Genomic DNA, 20,098 nt, shown 5'->3' on the forward strand with positions numbered 1-20,098 from the left:
GACGACCGCAAAGTTGAGGCATTTATGCTCTCTGTCACCAAAATGCTCGCCACCGAGATATCTGACACCTGGCCTGCGAATTGCCTCGCACCAAATCCAATATGGCCTCCCCAGTCGGCATATCGACTTCTTGCGTCAGGAATACTTCCTGGAAACACCTAACAAAATCATTTCCATCCAGATAATCTGCACCACGGATGTTCCAATTAATATTGGGGAATTTCAAATCACCCTTATCAACAATTCTCTTCTATCCGCTCGTTTCCAAGATCTACTGCCCAATCTGTCCAATGGCTATAGCAGACAACCAATAAAATAACTGTTTCTATCTTTGTTGTCGGAGCTGCAGTCATCCAGGGAAGTGCAAGTATTTCACCATATCCTTGGTTTTTGTTTAGTTGATGGAAAGGCTTCAGAGATGTTGATAGTGTGCGATTCAGTAATGGTTAAATTCTCTCCCATGTTGGATTATGTCATTGACTGGCATTTGTCTGGTGAGAATGTTATTTGTCATTTATCTTCGCAAGTGGAGATATTGTCCACACTTTGCCGCATTGGACACAGATTTCATCAAAATGTGATGAATTCAAATGGTGCTGACAATCGTGTAGATTTTCCCTCTGCGTACCTATTGGATAGAAGGCCAGTGACGAAGCAGCTGAAGATGGCTGTACCAAGAAGGCTACACTGAGGAACTCCGATCGACATGGCCTGAGCAGAAAGATATCAAATAACTGCAAACACCTTCCAGTGTGTTCGATATAATTACAACTAAAGGAACCTTTTCTTCCAATTCCCATTCACTCCAGATTTTCTTGATGGAAAGGGGTGTCATTCACACTGTAACTCTTGAGATCATTTCGTTTCCCCAACTGTGGACTGTAAATTAGGGACTAAAGGTTTAATGAATCACAAGCCGAGTATTCGTGCTGGACTCCAAACTGAGGTTGCCAAATTGGCAATTTATAATACTGAGCAGTTCTGATCCCAATGCCAATATAATTCATTCAGGGGTGAGGAAGGTGCTCAACATGAGAGGAGAGGACAACGATATGCAAATGTGTTCAGCATTGTTTGTAGATTTAGGGGTCGGGAAATATCAAGTACCAGTTGAGGAAGAATACACCTGCTGATATGTGACCTTCCTGCACCACACCCCACCCGAGCCAAGCACACCCCTACACAAAGCTGTGTTGTGATCGTCACCTCCCCTCCTCACTCAATCACTTACTGTTGGTCTGTTACCCAAGCTCAATACCAGCCCTCAGATTGTTGTTGTACTGAATGTTACTGCATTCCTGTTGAGCAGGGCCACTGGCCTCTGGCTGGTAATGACCACTCCTTGGGGCTATCATTTGTGCAGAGCCCTTCTCTTGTCCAGCTTCGTGCCCGAGTGACAATACGTACACTGGGGCTTCATGAAAAGAGGAGACTCTGTTCATGTTGACTCACCAGCCAGTGAGTGAGAGGCCATCACCTCCATAAAACATAGCCAGAGAATAGGTTTAGTTTAGAGTGATGCCCAGTCACCAGATCACGTACGCCTGTCACATGAAGAGAGTGTTTCTTTCATTCAGTTGTCTATTTGGCCAATGAAACGCTGGATTTTGGAGAGCAGAGTGGATGGGCAGACAATGAACTTAAACTCTGCGTGGCCTCAGATTACCACAGGAACAAGTAAATAATGTTGACACAAACCCAAAACAAAAGCAACAGCTGTCCTGGATAATAACGCACAAGTCATCTACAATAATCCAGACATGAGAGTGTGGAAGAGCTGGGGTAAGGACTTGAAGAATGAACTGAAGAACAAGCTGAAACTGTGTGGCACTGAGACAAAGAGCTGGGATTTGCAAGCAAGAGGCTGATCCCAATCAAATCCAATACTCGGGGCAATTGTGACGTGTAGAAAGACAACAACAGCTTCTGGAGGAACAACATCAACCGTAAAGCCACTTACACAAAAAAAGTCTCCTGAGTAAAGATTCAAGCCAAGTTTCTTAATTACACACAACATGCCAAATGTCAACCCAGCAAGTTGCACGGTAAATGACATTCCTAAAGAGTAAACACCTCTCTTAACAAAGGACCATATTTACAAACAGACCTACCAACGACTTGAGCACATAATTCGAAGATTTCTCATCAAACGTTTATAACTTCTTATAGCTCACACTCCAAACGTAAGTTGTTCCTTTTCATGTAAAATTGCAACTTATATTAGAGTGACTGACCAGCCCGATGGGGCATACGGGAGAAGCAGACAGACTAAAATAATTATCTTTATTCCTGACTCTTCAGATCTGTACTTCGCAGTGTTAGTACGTTACTGTTATAGTGGATGGTGCACGTACCCGTCTGAAGGACAGAACATGCTCAATGTTACGTTCATTCAGCTGAACGTCACATCCACATACTAACTCACAGTATCAGAGAATCCTCAGAGTGTAGAAAGTGCCCATTCGGCCCTACCTTTTCCTAGTAATCCTGCGTCTCCCATGGCTTGCATACCTAACCTATAATTCCCTGCGCACTATGGTTAGCTTAACATAGACAATCCCCTAACCACCACATCTTTGAACTGTGGGAATGGTGAACATTAATTCACAGAAATGGAAGTACTCTTAACTCCTCAGACCGATTGTCTGAGGGTACGAGGTGTTGTGTCAAGATGTTGGAGAGCATTCCAAGATAAGGTTGAGATGACTGGGAGTGCTGAAAGATTATATAGTCCTTGCTAAGTGCTCCATCATGAACATGCTGGTCAGGCATGTGTCCCGTTCTCTCTCACCGTCGGAATGAATGTCGCCCAATCTTTGGTAGCATCTTGACTCCGCTGATGCCTTGGTCACAAAGAGGTCTTGATGTACCTCAGCAAAGTAAATGCCACTGATGCTGCTCGGCATGACATTGGTCCAAACTCGATTCTGTTGTTCCCACGAGGCTGCTTTAGATATCGCTTACTGATGCAGTCACTGCAGTTGCTGCCGGTTCTTGTACTGGGCCGAAGCTCCATTGCTATCTCCATGAATCTGTGATGGCGACATGCACTGACAGGAACCCAAACTCACCTTTTCCAAATCTCCATGAATCTGTGCTTGATACAGATCATGACAGGAACCCGAAAAAACCTTTCCCCTCTCTCCATGAATCTGCGCTGGATAGCGATACTGACAGAACCCAAACTAATCTTCACTCTGCCTCAATTAATCTATGATGGATGCAGTAATGACAGGAAACCAAACTCACCTTTTCTGCCTCCTTGAATCAGAGCTGGATACATATACTGATAGGAAACAAAACTCACCTCCGCTTTGCCTCCATGAACCTCTGCTGGATACAGACACTGACAGAAAACTGACCCACTTGCACCCTACCTCCATGAATCTGTGCTGGATGCTCATGCTGCCAAAATCCTAGACTCACCTCCACAGGTAATTTTGTGAATCTATGATACATACAGATATTATCATGAACAAAAACAGAGCTCATCTGTTGCCTGCACGAAACTGTACTGAATATGGACACTACCAGGGACGTAGACTCATCACCGCCTGAGCAGCCATGAATTAGCGTCAGGACAGGAGCCATCAGGAACCAAAACTCTCTCGGCTATCTCCGTTGTGAGTCCATGCTGCTCGACACACTCACAGATTTCGCTGCTCTTCACCAAGAGGTAATTAAATTAAAAACCCAAGAAAATTTACAAGCGAACGCAGACAGGAGAGAAGAAATAAAATAAAATGAAATGAGAATGAATCCCGACTCCACCACAACCTTACTAGAAGTCTTGGGGATTTACCTTTCCTATGTAAGGGTAAGTTTCAGCAGAGTTGATGCCTTGAAGTTGAATCACCAGAACAAAGGCTCCCAATGCGTTTGAACCAGAGCATCCAATAGGTCCTTTTCTACAATCAATCAGATTCTGTTCACTGAGAGAAACCAGTTTTCCATGCCTTTTTGCCCACTGTCCTTCTATGGCACCAGTTGCACTGAAAGCCCAGTCAGAATGACATTGACCCTAGTGTTGACAGAAACATAAACCACATTAAATCATATTGATCGAAAAACGATATCCAGTTTGCATCTACATTCATATGGAACACAGTCTCACACTAATGTTCTTAGTCTAAATGTTTGTTCAAGTTTCTCAGAATTACACAGAATCTGTGAATATCGGTGTGCCTAGGTTCGGATTTGATTCGATTTATGCATTGTCACGTGTCGCGAACAACAGTGAAACCCTTTGTTTATGAGCAATATAGGCACGAGGATGCGAGGATGAAGTATACGAGGATGAAGAGATCAAAAAAGACTTGGAAAATGGTACATTGCAGAGAGTGGGCACAAGGCAAATTCAATGTCAGCAAGATCAGTATGATTTGAACAAGAGAGTCTCATAACCGTCGAATAACAGCTGGGGAAAAGCTGTTCCTGCAACTGCTGGTGGATGTGTTCAAGCTTCAGTGTCTTCTACCTGACGGATTGCATGTAAGGAGTACATTACCGGGGTGAGTTAGGTCCTTGGTGATGTTGCCTGCAATTTCGTGGCAGCGAGATGTGTGAATGGAGTTCATTAATAGAGTATTCGATTCCATAATGGCCTGGGCTGCGCACACAACCTTTAGTAGTTTGTTATGATCCTGAGCTTCGCAATTGCCATACATGGCCTTCCGGACCCAGACAGTATGCGCTCAAAGGTGCAACTGTCGAAGTTAGTGAGGGTCCTTATGCACATGCCAAAATTCCTGAGCTCTCTGAGGAAGAAGAGGCGTTGTTGTATATTTTCCAACGGCACAAACACATGGTATTTCCCGGAAAGATTGTCCATTATGGTCAGTCAAGGAAATTTGACATTTTCCATTCTCTCAACCTCATTCCCATTGATGGAGATGGAAGCGTGTTGTTCTCCTTTCCTTCTGAAGTCAATTATGTGCTATTACATTTTACCAAAATTGAGAGAGAGAAACGCTATTCTCATTGCACCACGTCAAGGATCTCTCTATCTCCCTTCTGTCTTTTCATTAATCGTTGTCAAATTTCCCTCCTGTTACAGTGCTGTCGTCAGTGAATGTATAGATGGTGTTCGTTCGGGATTCGTGGGTGTAAAGGGAGTACAGTAACTGGTTGAGCACTCATTATTTGGGGGACGCAAGTGGTGAAGGTTATTCGGGAGAAGGTGCAGTTGCCTATCTTCAATGACTGGTATCTGTGGGTCAGACAGCTGCGGATCCAGTTGAAGAGGATAAAATCATGACCAATGTCACAGGGTTTTGAGTTCAATGTAGAGAGGATAAGAGTGTTGAAGGCAGAGGGGTAGTCAATGAGCAGGAGTCTGACAAAAGTGTCCTTTTCCAGATGTTCAAGGGGTGCAGTGCGAGAGATATTTCACCCACTGTGGACCTGTTACTTTAAAAGGCAAATTTTAAGTGACCGAGGCAGGCTGGGAGAATGGAGTTGATGTGGACCCTCCCCAGCTTCTCGAAGCACTTCATGATTATTGTGCTCAGGCCACTGTTCGGTCGTCATTAAGGAACAATGCATGAGTTTTGTTTCCTCACTTACGAAGATGATGGTGGTCTTCTTGAAGCAGGTTGGGACTTCAGCTTGTAGAAGAGAGAGTTTGAAGATGTCGGAGAATTTCCCGCTAGCTGGTCCACACTGGAGCTGAGTTCCTGGCGGGGACAGTGTTTAGGCCAAGCAGCGTCCTTAGGGTTATTCCCAGGAGGACTGATCTGATTTCTACAGCAGTGACTAACAACTTGAAGCATTGACATGTCAGAGGATTATTTGATGATGTAAAGTATCCTTACTAGCAAAACTTGTCCCATTATTCAATTTCCCCTCTTGACAAATTCACAAAATGCATTGGCTATCTAGGGAACATGGCATGGCTCTCAGAGAGGGACAGGATGAACGCTGTTTCCGATTTGTTACAAACGACCATGGTGTTCGATCAGACCAAATAGCATCTCAGGGCAAGATGCACAGGCTCCTGTTGTATGGGCCTTGCCCATGAACTTTGGCATCTGGCATTTGTTTGTCCACAGTCCAGGGATCGACCATAGTCTGGTGCGGGGGCGGGGGTGCGGGGGGAGTTGTCTTTGCGTATGCAATCCAGAGACTTGGTTTCAACTCCAAAGTGACCAGTTACCAGTTCGGGGATTGGGAACTGTTGTCACAGGAAGAAGAGTTTGAAATTCTTCACTTCTGAGGGCTGTGCGTTGAGAAGTCTGGGAGATTGCAGTTGTGAGCGAGGATGGGTGATAACACTAGATGCAATGGTGAATAAAATGAATCTTGGATGGGAAGGGATTCCATCAAGTTGTTGGATGAGGTGTGACGGTGTTAGCAGCACAGCCTTACCTCTGCAAACCTTGTTCCTCGACCTTCAACATGCGACACCAGGCTCTCAGTACACACATTGATCCGATGTAACCATGTCATTCGGCATCATGGTGCTGCAGTTATATTAAGCCTTCTCTCCACCGAGAGAGAAACAGCCAAGTGGAAGGTCAAGCTGATACCACTTATCGAAAAGGATCAAATAACGTACGAGGTTTGTCACGCTTGCCACGAAACCTCCCTTTCCTTCATTGTTTCAGATTTAATGAATTCCGGTTACTGTGTTGAGCAGGAAGGATCGGACTCCTTGTTGCTGCCTGTTAGCCCTGCAGTGGTTTGTTCAGTCAGCCTCGCAGCATTTCAGTCTGGCGGGAGTGAGGGAGCTCTGGCAATGCTGAGAAGAACTGGGCAGCAGTTTGCAGGTGGAGACTCAGCCACTTCTATGACATCTTGAGTCTGGGTCTTCGGAGTGACCTGTGTGTGCTTCCTCCTCCAGCAGGGCACTGTCCCTATTACTTGTGATTAGAAAGTGGCACCTCGACTACAGGCCTGTGGAGCAGTGGGCGATGGGGTACAGCTTTATGGCCATAGCCAGCAGACTGTACGGGTGCTGGGTCTGCTTCTCCATGGCAACTGCCAAACTGTCCTTGGAGGTTAGTTGATTCATTGATTGGGATATCTGGGTTGCTACAGTGTATCTGCATCCCTGTCGTCTTTCAAGTGTACATCTCTGTCTGCTGCATCTGCTGTTCCCTGGTAAATGTCGATGTTTGCCGACACCACGGTCTCTTCTGCCCGTACCGGGTCACTGGCAGCCCTCCGAGTGCTGTGGGAAATGACACAGTGAGGGGCTTACCAAACTGTGCTCCCACACCCTCAACAGCTCACATTCCCAGGGAGCTGAGGGTGTGTACTGGACGCAGCCTCACTGATATTTCCTCTGAGGCCGCAATACTTTCATGCTCAGAGAACGAGGAGGTGTCTTCTTTCCCTGCGGAGCGAGAGTAGATGCTGACGGAACCGACAGAACACGAGAGACAGAAGTTTCAGGGACCAATGCAAAGAGACACTGAAAGAATTAATGAGACTGACAGAGCGCTAACAAAGGAGTGATGAGTGGTATTTACTCGCTCAGTGGAATGTGAGTGTATCATGTTTTCTTGTGAGAAACAGGAATCACTCCTCACAGGTTGAGGAATCTGGTGTCAGACACCTCTCCACCAATCGAAGAGCTTTCTGCCCTCCAGTGTTCTCTCATCTCCTGGAATGCCAGAAAGGGAAGGATTGAGTGAGAGATTTAAGTTTTGCATGGCTGTTGGTGTTGGTACATGCGGGAGGTATTCAGAGGTAGTGAAGTGGCAAAGCCGATGTGATGTTGGTTTTGAAGATGAGGAAGACGTCATTGACAGCATGAATCTGGGTAGGAGGGGGTTCTGGGGCTGAGATAGAGTGTGGCGGAGGGGGAAGGTGAGTGGTCACAGCGATTCTGACACATAGCATTTTTATGGCAATGTTGGTTGTTTTTCTGTACCATTCTCTGGCATGTTCGAAAGCATTCCTATCTGAGCAGGGCAAGGTTACCATGCTCGTGCTCATGTGGGTTCACAGCAGCTTTTTCATAATGGCCCAGCTCCCAGGATATCGGGCGCTAATCAGGAATCTATTGAATTGTTCCGGGAAGAATGCGTGGGAAGATTAGACTCGGAGCGGATATGCGGGATGTTATAGCTGCATTGACATAGCTAATGATAACGGTAGTGAGAAATCTCACTGAGCCTCGTGGCGGTATCCCTCCCAAACATTCAATGCAACTGACATTTAGTGAATTACAGTATAATACGATCTTTTACAACTCCCATTTGTACACAATACTTCATATACTTACCAGCAGGCTCTGCTCTCCTGTCGATCAGCCTTGCCCAGTTTGAAAGAATGATTGAGAGAGGTACAAGGCCCAACAGAAGTGAACTGTGAATGTGGTTTTAAAAGTTGCGGTATCGAGCATATGATCGAATATTCTTTGAATAAGACTGGACATGGTATCACAAGGAAGCTTGGCACTGCAGCCTGCAACATTACCATTGTTGAGTTGTGCCAATTTACATCTGAGCTTATATTTCTTACATCGGAATTGTACCTGTAGACTTCAATTTTACAATTTAATCTAACCATTGAATTTGATTTTGAAGTAAAAATTCTCTAGATATTATGTGTAAAACCACGAACATTACAATTGATACATATACCATGCTCCCTTGCCTGACCATACCAATACCAGGAAACAAATGCAACAAGAAAGCAGGAGAAGCAATTTAGATTAAAAATGATCTACCGAAACGTAGCCTTTCCTAACAATTCCTACAAGCTGATAACAACGTCCAATCCTGTTGAGAAGTTAATGTCTGCACTTAATAAACTTGAGAGCTTTTTCTGATATTTACCTGGTTTTTCACTGGAGTAACTAATCCTTCTCTCCGCCAGTCAACAGTTGCAGTTCTCAATTCAATGTGACTTTCTTCAGATTCACTACTTTCATCTCTTTTATCAGTTTCAATTTCAGTCATGTTGACAGCTTCGATTCGGAGAGGTTCATTCATGAGCTTATTGAACTCTTCATTGGTCTGAAAATTCAAACACATTGGTGAAATGATTGACTTTTAGTGGTGATTATGTCGGAGAAGTGTCAATAACGTAAGAGAGCTACATTCTACATATTCTCTGACTTTAGCATTAAGTGCGGGGAAAGCAATGAGGGCACTCACTCCTCGTGTTTAAGCTTTGACTGAATAAATGAGTAGCAGGCAAATAAGTGGCCATCCATTTCGTCCCAATCCAATATAAAGCTGTGTGAAAATCCTCGAGCAGCTCAAATATCTCTGCTCGATCGTTCAATTACCAAAATGGCAGGGGCTTTATAATGTGTTTCATTTTGCAAGAATCAGTCTTCTCCGATCATTAAAACCTGACAGGTCAATTTCATCATGGAAGGATAGGTTAAGTCACCTCAGATTGGTGGGATTTATTGGTGTTTGAGATGAACCTTCCCGATCAGGAGGATTTCAAATTTCATCACTGGCCTGACCTGATTTCCGGATAAGACGTTGGTCTTGAGTTGGCCTCATGCCCCTTGGACCATTAGATTTAGATGCGAAACTCAGATTGTTCATTTTCATGAAGATACTGGATTGGAATGGTTAGAAAAGGACCAGATTTGATGCTATCCATCATCACATAACTTATCATCCGCAACTGTGGCTGTCTGCATATCAAACTGAGATTGCAGACTGGTATTGAATCATCTGGTGTCTCTTTTTGATGGGGAGGGAGGGGCACATGTCGGTTTGAAAGGGGATTGAATATGTCCTATCCTCTGAGTAATAACCTGGGCCCTAGGTACATGCAAAAGTCCGAGTTGCGGCTGCCTTTTTGCAGGCGATATGGAGCACGCCTTGTTCCAGTCCTACTCTGACCCCTGTCAAAGTTCTATCTCTGATGCATTGATTGTTGCTTCCTACTCTCACCCAGAATTAGAAATAGTAATCAATTTTACTTCGAATTTCAACCCTTGTCCCAACTTCACCTGGAATCTCTGAAAATCTTCCTTTCCTTTCTTGATTTTAATGTTTCCATTTAAGGGCGAGACCATCTACTGTCTCCCACAGTTACGTTGAACTACGTCTCCTCACACCCTGCTATCTGCAAAGATTCCATTCCATTTTCCGGGCTATCCACCTGTACTGCATGTTCATTGGTGTCACCACCCACCGGGGTGTTTATCCTTAGCTAAGGACTCCTCTCAATGTCGTTGACAGGCATTTTAGCTGTCTTACTCAGTTTGCGCAATTGTTTCCTCACCCACAAGAACATAGGAAGTAGCAACATGAGTAGACTAGTGGCCCCCTCCACCTCGCTCCATTATGATTGACTGAAAATTGCCCATGTTCCAGTTCCTTCATTTTCATTGTAACACTTGATTCCCCTACCGCTTAAGAATCTCTCTCAGATTAGGCATACAGAGAGGCCTAGTGTCATAGAGATGTACAGTATGGAAACAGACCCTTCGGTCCAACCTGTCCATGCTGACCAGATATCCCAACCCAAACTCGTCACACCTGCCAGCACCCAACCCGTATCACTCCAAACCCTTCCTATTCATATACACATTGCAAATGCCCTTCAAATGTTGCAATTGTGCCAGCCTCCACCATATGGTCTGGAAGCTTGATCCATCCATGTACCACCCACTTTGTGAAAACGTTGCCCCTTTGGTCTCTTTTTTGTCATTTCCCTCTCACCCTTTACCTATGCTCTCTAGTTCTGGATTCCCGATCCCAGGGAACAGAAATACTTTGTCTAATTATCCTATGCATGCACCTCATAATTTTGTAAACCTGCATAAGATCACTCCTTACCCTCTTCGGCTGCAGAGAACACAACCTCAACTTGTTCAGCCCCTTCCTATTGCTCAATTCCTCAGTACTGCCAAAATACTTATAAATCTTTTCTGAACCCTTTCAAGTTTCACAACATCTTTCCGAGTGGATTGAGACCAGACTTGCACGCAATACGCCAACAGTGGCCTAACCAATGTCCTCTACAACAGCAACATGACATCCCAACACCTGTATTCAATAACATGACAAATACAGGGGAGCATAAAAAACGCTTTCTTCACTATCCTATCTTCCTGCAAAGATATTCAGGCCTCAGGGAGAAGGCATTCCTCCACACCTCGATTCAAAACGCTGTTATTGTGATTCGATGATGTCAATTCCGAGCTTCTCTCATTCGCTTCAACATCATCTGTGCACTCACCCTGTCAAACCCAGTAAGAACATATAAATTTCAAAGGGATCACTTGTCATTCTTATAAACCCCATTCAGGAAAGTCCCAACCTGATTAGTCTTTACTCGCGAGACAATCTTTGGTGCAGTTTCTCCCCTCCATCCCAGAAGAAAAATAGGATTATTTCTGTCTTCACTTTCTACCATCCCATTCTCTGTTTCTTTTTTAGCGAACAAATCCTCTACCAATGCCAATATGTTACGCACTAAACCATAAGCTGTTATTTTGTTTACCAACAGCTGAGGTGGCACTGCATGACATGTCTTTTAAAATTGCTCCTGCACACAATATATCGGCTTTCCTGTGGTAAAAAAAAAGTTTTGTCTCTTTGTTCACTTATTAACATTTGTGTGCACATAGATCCAGCAAGTTATTAAAGAGGAAAAAGAAATATTTGTCTTCAATGCATAGCAAAGACAGTATCAAAGTGGGGAAGTCTTGTTGCGATTGGACAAACACAGAAGGCACTGTGATGAGCATTGATTTCACTCTTTACGGAGGAATATTTGGAAGGAAATTTGAAGCAGTTTAATCAAAACTATTCCTACGAAGAAGAGGGTTTTCCCTTGAGAGACATTTTGACAGACTGGGCCCACTCCACAATAAATTTGAGGAGAATAAGTGCTGATCATACTGAAACAAATAAGATTCGAGGTGGATCGACAAGGCTAATGGTGAGAGGATGATTTTCTTGATGGAAAAGGTGAGTACAGAACCAAGGCCTGACGTAGTCATTGTCGCTATTATTTACTTATCTATGCGAATTAACTCTGTGATCTGCCTGTATTGTTCGCAAGACAATTCTTTTCACTGTGCCTCAGTACATGTCATATTAATTTCAATTCGATTCAATTCAATTCAATTCAGTTCCGTTCAGTTCAGTTCAGCTCAATTCAATTCAATCCAATTCAATTCAATTAATGTATTTTCAATTCATGGAATGCTGGTGTAATGTTGATGTCATTAGTCACATTTGTTTGAGATGCGAAGAATAGGGGAAATGACCAATTGTCATGAGGAGCAATAATACATAGAGCAGGATCATGTACTTCAATTTGATTGGAATGCAGACTAGTTTAACTGCTGTGAGATAAAGTTTAGTCAGCGACAGGTAGGGCGGAGCCAGAGATCCAGCAGACTCAAGAAGAATATTGTTGCCGAAGGGAGCAGCTTCCACAGTACAGAATGCAACTCCGGCTTCCAGACGTCATAATGGACAGTATCTGTGAAGACTTAACAACATAGAGGTGTATCCATAGTGTGACTGCCGTCCATAAAGGGAGCTCAAGCCAGCCAGTGTTGTTTAATGCAATTTAGTTGCACAGAATCTGATCGTGCAAGTGAGCAGAAATTATCGAATCGGGGATTGTCAGTCATTTGAGTTCTCTTCCGCAGAGAGAAATGGAGACTTGAGTCATTGAATATACACAAATTTGAGAGAGATGTTTTTTGATTTCCAGAGGAGTTACGGGTTATGGAAACCTGGAATGAGAAGGAAGGAATCAATAATTTGGAGTAAAGTGAGATCAGCCATTGAGTATACTGAATGAGTGAGTCAGCTTGGAGGACCAAATGTCCAAGTGCTGCTCCTGTAGCTGAATATAGCTTCACAATTATATAGCTTCACAATTTCACAATGACCAGCATCAAATAGATCCCAGCCGATACATCCTGTACACACCAGAGCTCCAAATTTGTTCATTCCCACTTTAGACGTGCGTTTTCCCAATGAGTGTTCGATGTTGTGTTGTTCGATGTATCTCATATTGTCCTCCCATATCATTCTCCTGTAACTCTCCTCATCCTGAATAAAGAGATTAATATAATCAGGCTGCAGCATCTTTCATTTATAAAATTATACAGAAGTATTAAAATCCGCTTGTGAAACCTGAAATAACATTTTGCTGTCAGGGTCCATCCTCCCACACAGATCTGAAAATTATTAATCAGGTTCTCCTCACCCCACTCAAAATAACGCACTCATAGCAAAACCTGTCGAGCTGCCAGTCTGAGAGATTCATGCTGAAAGTGAATTAAGAATAAAATATCTGAACAAGAGGATGGTTTAATTGACCGTAATAAATGACGTTGACAATGGATATGTTCTCTCTACTACCAGCTGTCCCTGTCTGAAGTAAGGTTAAGCCAGTGACAGGCAGGGAATTCAATAAGCCACGTCCTTGCGAAAAAACCGAGGCCAATACATGGCCAATTACTGTGCATCTATATACCTTCTTAACCTGTTGTGTGAGAGACCTGCCTAAGCTGCCAGCAGAGTAAAGTCGGTGTCGGCAAAGAGACGCTTCATTGAATGGGCCGGTTGAGATGATCAGACGGCTTCCCCATTCCTCTGTCTCCAAGTTACCCACTTACAATTGCCTCTTCAACACCAAGAATGGATCTTAATCTTCTCGAGGCAGGTTTGTGGTCTTTGTAGTAAATCCAACAGAACTGCAGCGGGATCCTAGTAAATTAAGATACACCAAGTCGCTACTGATTGACTTTGTGTTTGGTCAGTTCTCTAATGAAGTTAGAAACTTGGAGAATACCCATTGAATTTCAAGATCAATATTTTCTCAATGTCACTTCACTCAACAGATACCTCTCATTGACTGCAACTACATATTCTCAATCTCTGCCAATTGTGTGCAGACCATTCCTATTCTGAGTGAGCTTAACATTACAGACTCTCCTTTTACCTTGGTGTACTGGTTCCCATGTTGTGATTTCCAATTTTTCCATTCTTCATCCAATTTCGAATCAAATGTGCCTGTTGAGGCTACAGCCAGAATAGATACCGCCACACTGCCCAGAAAGAGCCAGAAGTTCATGATGGACAACCTAATAGGCAAAACCAGTGGGCTTTAGATAGGGAGTGGGTAATTTTCAAGTTAGCTGTTTCCTTATTCTGAGAAGGAACAAAATAAATTGTACAAATAATACAAACAATAAAATTCCAACAATTCATCCAATGCTGAAAGTTTAAGGTAATTCACCTTCATGAGGCATCGTCAGTGGATTGGAATCTTCCAGCACTAGACTGATCAACTTAATTACGTTTCAAATTTAAAACCAATTATTGGAAAGAACACGGTAAAATGAAATCATACTTTTCCATAAATTGCCTTCTTGTGATGAAAGTTATTTGACTCACGGTCCACAGGTTGAATCAGTCAACAGCTCATGTCGTAATGATTACATTGCATTCAACCTCACATTGAGCAATGAATCCTCAGAAGGTATGACTGTAGGATTAGCAACAGGAAATAAAGAACAGGTGGACATATTTTACATCGTTATCTTCTGTTACTTTAGACAATGCAAAAAAAAATCTGAAGACGACATGTAAATCGCGAGTTGAAAAGGAAGGAAGAAATTGAACCAATGCAATCAAAATGGAAAGATACAGGAAAAAAAATCAAACTGAAAAAACTCGTATGTCCTCAGTAAAAAGATAGAATTAATGATAGAATTCCGAAATTGAATGTGTGCAGCATTTTTAAAATGTTGATGTAACAAGTTACAAAACAATGTGCATGACATTAAAGTTGTTTCAGAGGTGTGGTTCCAAAATGGTCTCGGAAGGGACCATTCAACTGAGTATTCAAGAATCCTTCATGTTTAAGAAGTAAACGAACAAGGCGGAGGGAATTTGGCCAACTCGTTTGATAAGCTTCAATGTGAAAAGGGAAAGTTGAAACGAGAGGCAAGCATTTGTGTTTTTTTTTTTACACAGAGGCTGGTACATGCCTTGAAATTGCTGCCAGTTGAGGTGCTAGAAGTAGATGCAATGTCGAAGTTAAGAGAAATGTAGACAGACACATGAACAGGCAGGATATGGAGTGTCACAGAACATGTGAAATCAGATGAGATTAAATTAGAAAAGCATCATGGTCGGCGCAACCATGGTGGTCTGAAGGGCTAGTTTATTTGCTGCACAGTTTCATGTTTAAAACCATCGGAGATCAGTGAAATAGTTAGAAATGGTTTTCTGGATGACTATGTATGTTGATGAGAAAGGAAAATAAGTCTCTGCTGGGTCTTATTCCTGTATTTCTTAAGAGCGTAGATGGAGAGCACAACCCAAGGAATAGTGGGATTTTGTCAGAAAGGTATCGAATAAGTAATTACAATTTTAAATTTCACGTTGATTGGATGAATCAAATTGACAAATACAGCCTTGTGGTTGAATTCATGGGGTGTAATTATAAGAGTCTTTCGAAGAATACGTGATGGAATCAATTGGAGAACAAGCTATTTTCTTCCTGGAATGTATGTATGTATGTATACAGGATCATCAATAATAATCCAGTAAATGATTCGTTCAACAAAAGTGTTCACAGCTTTCCGGAATTTCATATGCAATGTAAAATAGAAAATCTTGGATATCAAACTAGTGCCTGAAACTGAAAGAAGATCAAGCACAAGAAGATGATGACAGCGTTTACATCAGTGGGAGATGGAAAGAAAGGTGAGGTAAGAGACTGGATAAACAGTGGGATACAGTTAAGGTAATATTTAGGTATTCTTATCAAGGAACTATTCAATGGTGTAGATTGTAAGAGAAGAATGTACCATTTATGGCTAAATATCAAATTCACGTCTAGTCTAAATAAATTGATCATCATTTGTGCAAACATCGATTAAGAGATATAAAAAAATAGAAACTGACAAATGACAAATATTGATGAAGAGAACAAGAATATGAATGTTAATGACAAATAAAAAAAGAAAGTGAAAGCAAGGATTTTAATACTTATTTAAAGGAAGAAGCTAGCTGAAATATTGATTATTTCGATGGTGAGATTTGTCCATGTATAATGGAAAAGACGAATGTAGCAGGGAGTTTGAACAAATATCCAGTTTCATGTTAAAAACAACAAAACAAAAAGATTCAGAATCAAGAAGTAAAGGGAGGGAATTATCTTGATCACTGAAGGAACAATTACTCAGAAAGCAAATGAGATTAAAGTCTGACATTCACTTGGATCTGACTGATTAGATCTGAACGTTTTAAATATAGTTACTGCAGTGATAATGGGTACAATCGTGGCAATATCATTGCGGTTCCGGAATAGTTTTCGTTGATGGATATCTGCAAATAGGGCAGTTCACAAAAAGGAGAAGAATAGAACTTTGGAAGATTTATGCAAGTTAGGAAATATGATGTCATTGCCTAAAATAGAACAAAGAGTAACGACAGTTATCGCACAACAACAGGCCTATCGGCCCTACAAGCCTGTGTGGACACATATTGCCCGTCACCAATGAATTGTCTTCACTTAGAGGAACCATGACCCTCAACCTCCGATCCTATTCTTGTTTTCGACCAGGTACATCTTGAATACTGCCATTGTGTCTGCTTCCACCAACTCTTTCAGAAAGCGCTCTCGGCACTCATCACTTTGTGTGAAATGTTTGCCTCTTTTAAAATGCACGCCCACTACGCATGTTTCCCATAGTACTGACCCCTCCAGCCTGGTAAAAAGGTCTCCTACTCACTATTCGATCCATGTCATTCTTGTCCTATTATCTGACAGGTCACCCCAAAAAGCAAACCCAGTCTCCGTGATAATGAACATAACACATAGAAAATTATAGCACAGCACGGACCCTTCGGCCCTCGTTGCACCGACCTCCAGAACAAAAGTAAAGCACATCTCCATGACACAATAGCAAATTCATCCGTACGTTTTCCAAATGACCATTTAAATGCCCTTAACCCTGGCGGGTCAGCTGCTGTTGCAAGTAGTGCGTTCCACAGCCTTTCTACTCTCTCAGAAAAAAAAAAACTACCTCTCACATTCGTCCTATGTCTATAGCTCCACAATTTAAAGATGTCCCGTCGTGCTAGCCATTTGAGGAATAAAGGCTGTCAGTCTCCACCCTGTCTACCTCTCTGATTATCTCTTATGTCTCAATTAAGTCACCTCTCAACCTTCTTCTCTCTGACCAAAACAGAATCAAGTGCCTCAAACCTTCCTGATAATACCTTCCATCCATAATGTAATCTCACCTAATCTAAAAACCAGGCAACATTCACGTAAATCATGACTGAACCCTCTCCAAAGCTAAAACATTTTTCCTCCAATTCGGTGAGCAGAATTGTACGCAATATTCAAAATGTGGCCACACCACAGTTTTGTACAGCTGCTATATTACCTCATGGCTCCCAAAGTCAATCCATCTGCCAATAAAATATAACACAGCCGTATGCCTTACAAAGAAATTTCTTAACCTGGATAGCTATTTTCACGGATCTCTGTACATGGAGACCGAGATCTCTCTGCTCATTTACACTTGCAAGAATCTTACCATTCGCCGAGTAACCTTTATTCCTGTTGCCCCCTCCAAAGTGCGCGTTACTTTTGCGCGTTAACCTACACTTGGCACCGCAGCCCAGCTCTGCAGATTATCTTTCTCCCTCTGTACCTTGTAACATGCATGAGCACTATCCACAACTCCACCGACCATAATGTCACCCGCAAATTTACTATCATATGCTTGTCCGCCCTCATCCATATTATGTATAAAAATAACAAACAGCAGTGGCCCTAAAACAGAGCCTTGCATTACACCATTACTACATGAATCCCAGTATACACATTTTCCGTCAACCGCCTCCCTCTGTCTTCTTTTAGCGAGCCAATCTCTGATCTCAACCACGAAATCATTCTGAATCCCATGCCTTCTTACTTTGTGGAATAACCTACCATGGGGAACCTTATCAAAAGCCTTACTGAAATCCATGTACACCACATAATCTCTTTTACCTCATCCAAGTCGTTGGTCACCATCTTATAGAACTCAATAACGATTGTGCGGAATGGGCCTCCCCTGCGCAAAACCGTGTTGACTATCCCTAATCAACGGATTCTTCTCCAGATGATCATAAATCCTGTCGCTTACACTCTGTCCCAACACTTCACTCACAACCAAGGTAAGGTTCACCGGTCTATGATAATCAGAGTTGTCTCTACTCACCTTTTGAACAAGGCGAGAACATTTGCTATCCTTCAGTCTTCTGGCACTATTCCCGTAGCCAATGTCAACATAACGAAAAAAGCCAAAGTGTCTAAAATCTCCTCCTTGTTTCCCAGGAAATCCGAAGATAAATCCCATCCAGTCCAGGGGACGTATTTATTTTCAGACTTTCCAGAATTGCTACATCTCCTACGTGTGAACCTCAGTCCTGTCTAGTCTCTTAACTTGAATTTCAGTATTCTCGACAGCCTATCGCCAGAGCCAAAATGTCCCCCATACCAGGCAACATGATGGTAAGCCTTTTCTGTACACTCTCTATGGCATTGGCATCCTTCTGGTAGTGTGGTGAACAGAACTGTGAACAATATGCTGAGTATGGCCTTAAATAGAGTTCGGTAAAGCTGAAGCATAGTCTCTCCACCCTTACATTTTCTGCAATTTCAATGAAGCCAAGCATGCGAAACGCATTTCTCTAATTACCTATCTACCTACGCTGCTGCCTTCCATGATCTGCGGATCCAGAAACCCAGATCTCTCTCCATACTAACTCTCCTAATGATTCTTCCATTCACTATATAATTTTCATCTGTACTTGACCTTCCTTAATGCATCAACTGACTTTCTTTCGAGCTCAACTCCACCTGCCATTTTTCTGCCCATGCAGTGACTCATTTATATCTGCTCTCTCCTCCGAAGGTCATCCTCACTGTCCACAAAACCACCAATCCTTGTCGTCCATAAACTTACTAATTTGCCCAGCCATGTTTTCCTCCAAATCACTTATGTAGATCACAAACGACAGATGTCAAACCACTGAATCCTGTGGAATTCCACTTGTCAGAACCCACCATTTTGAAATAAATTGTGAATCATCCACAAAAACCCTCGTTCTTCTACGACGAAGCAAGGTCTGTTTCTATCTTACCAGTTCACCCCTGAGACAGTGTGACTTTACCTTTTGTACCAATCTGCCTTGAGGGACCTTAGCAAAGCTTTTACTCAAGTCCATGTCGACAGCAACAACTTTTATTCCCTTGTCTATGATCTTTCTCACCCCCGAAAAAAAACGATCAAGTCCGTGAAGTGTGACCTTCCCCACATAAATATGTTGAGTCTATCCCTCAGAAGTCCATTTGCTTCTAAATGCCTGCAGATATTGTCTCTGAGAATCTTTTCCCATCGTTTCTCTACAACCAGTGTGAGGCTCACAGGCCTGTAATTTCTATCCAAATCACTCTGACCTTCCTTAAACAATGGGATAACAATGGCTACTATCAACTCCGTTAGATCCTCACCTGTTACTTCCCCTGGTGGAATCCATTACAGCACAAATATTAAGTAAGGTCACAAAATGCCTGAGGACCATGGGTTTCCTCTCTCTCAGTGGACACAGACGGTATGTCACAGTTAACCATAGGGGTCACCATACCTCAGGAATAGGCAGTGGTCGAGAATGTCGGACTTTCAAGGTAACCGTATGCGATATGGAAAATAAAGAATAACAGCACCTTTAAATATTACACGATAAGTAAGGTCGATCAACATCGTTTTCTGAAAGGAAATTGCATTTGTTCAAACGATTTTGAGGATATAACTACAGATTAGAACTCGTAGGAAGCAGGATAGTATTGTGTTTAGGTATCTAAAAATGTTCAAAATTGTGAGAGATGGAAGACACAAGAGCTCACACTGATGGAGTTGCATATCAGCGGAAATAGAGAGCTAGCGAACTAATAGGAAATAGGGAGTTGGGATGAACAGATAACTTCTAAGTTGGCAAGTTTCAATGCGTGGAATGCCGCAGCGATTGAACATGGAACATTATCTGTCTATCAGCTATAGCGGTGACATAATGAATGAAGAGAGCCTTTTTAAGTCAAATCTACGGACATATTGATTATTAGATTACATTACAGTGTGGAA

General features: G+C 42.6%; 1 protein-coding gene across 1 annotated transcript in view; it reads right to left on the bottom strand.

Annotated features, from left to right (window-relative positions):
• LOC148134754 (cathepsin J-like) overlaps positions 1–14,031 on the bottom strand; it is a 28,264-nt gene extending 14,233 nt beyond the window's left edge. The window contains exons 1-4 of the mRNA XM_087985424.1: positions 13,891–14,031; positions 12,873–12,995; positions 8,787–8,966; positions 3,803–4,021 (exon numbers count right to left, since the gene is read on the bottom strand). Coding sequence (XP_087841550.1) covers positions 3,803–4,021; positions 8,787–8,966; positions 12,873–12,995; positions 13,891–14,022 — 654 coding nt within the window. The 5' untranslated portion in view covers positions 14,023–14,031. The remainder of the gene's footprint in view (positions 1–3,802; positions 4,022–8,786; positions 8,967–12,872; positions 12,996–13,890) is intronic.
• Between the last annotated feature and the right edge of the window lie 6,067 nt (positions 14,032–20,098).

This window comes from Chiloscyllium plagiosum, unplaced genomic scaffold (genome assembly GCF_037043375.1).
Source record: "Chiloscyllium plagiosum isolate Xiang-an unplaced genomic scaffold, Cpla_swu_hap1 HiC_scaffold_52, whole genome shotgun sequence".
Taxonomy (NCBI): Eukaryota; Metazoa; Chordata; class Chondrichthyes; order Orectolobiformes; family Hemiscylliidae; genus Chiloscyllium; species Chiloscyllium plagiosum.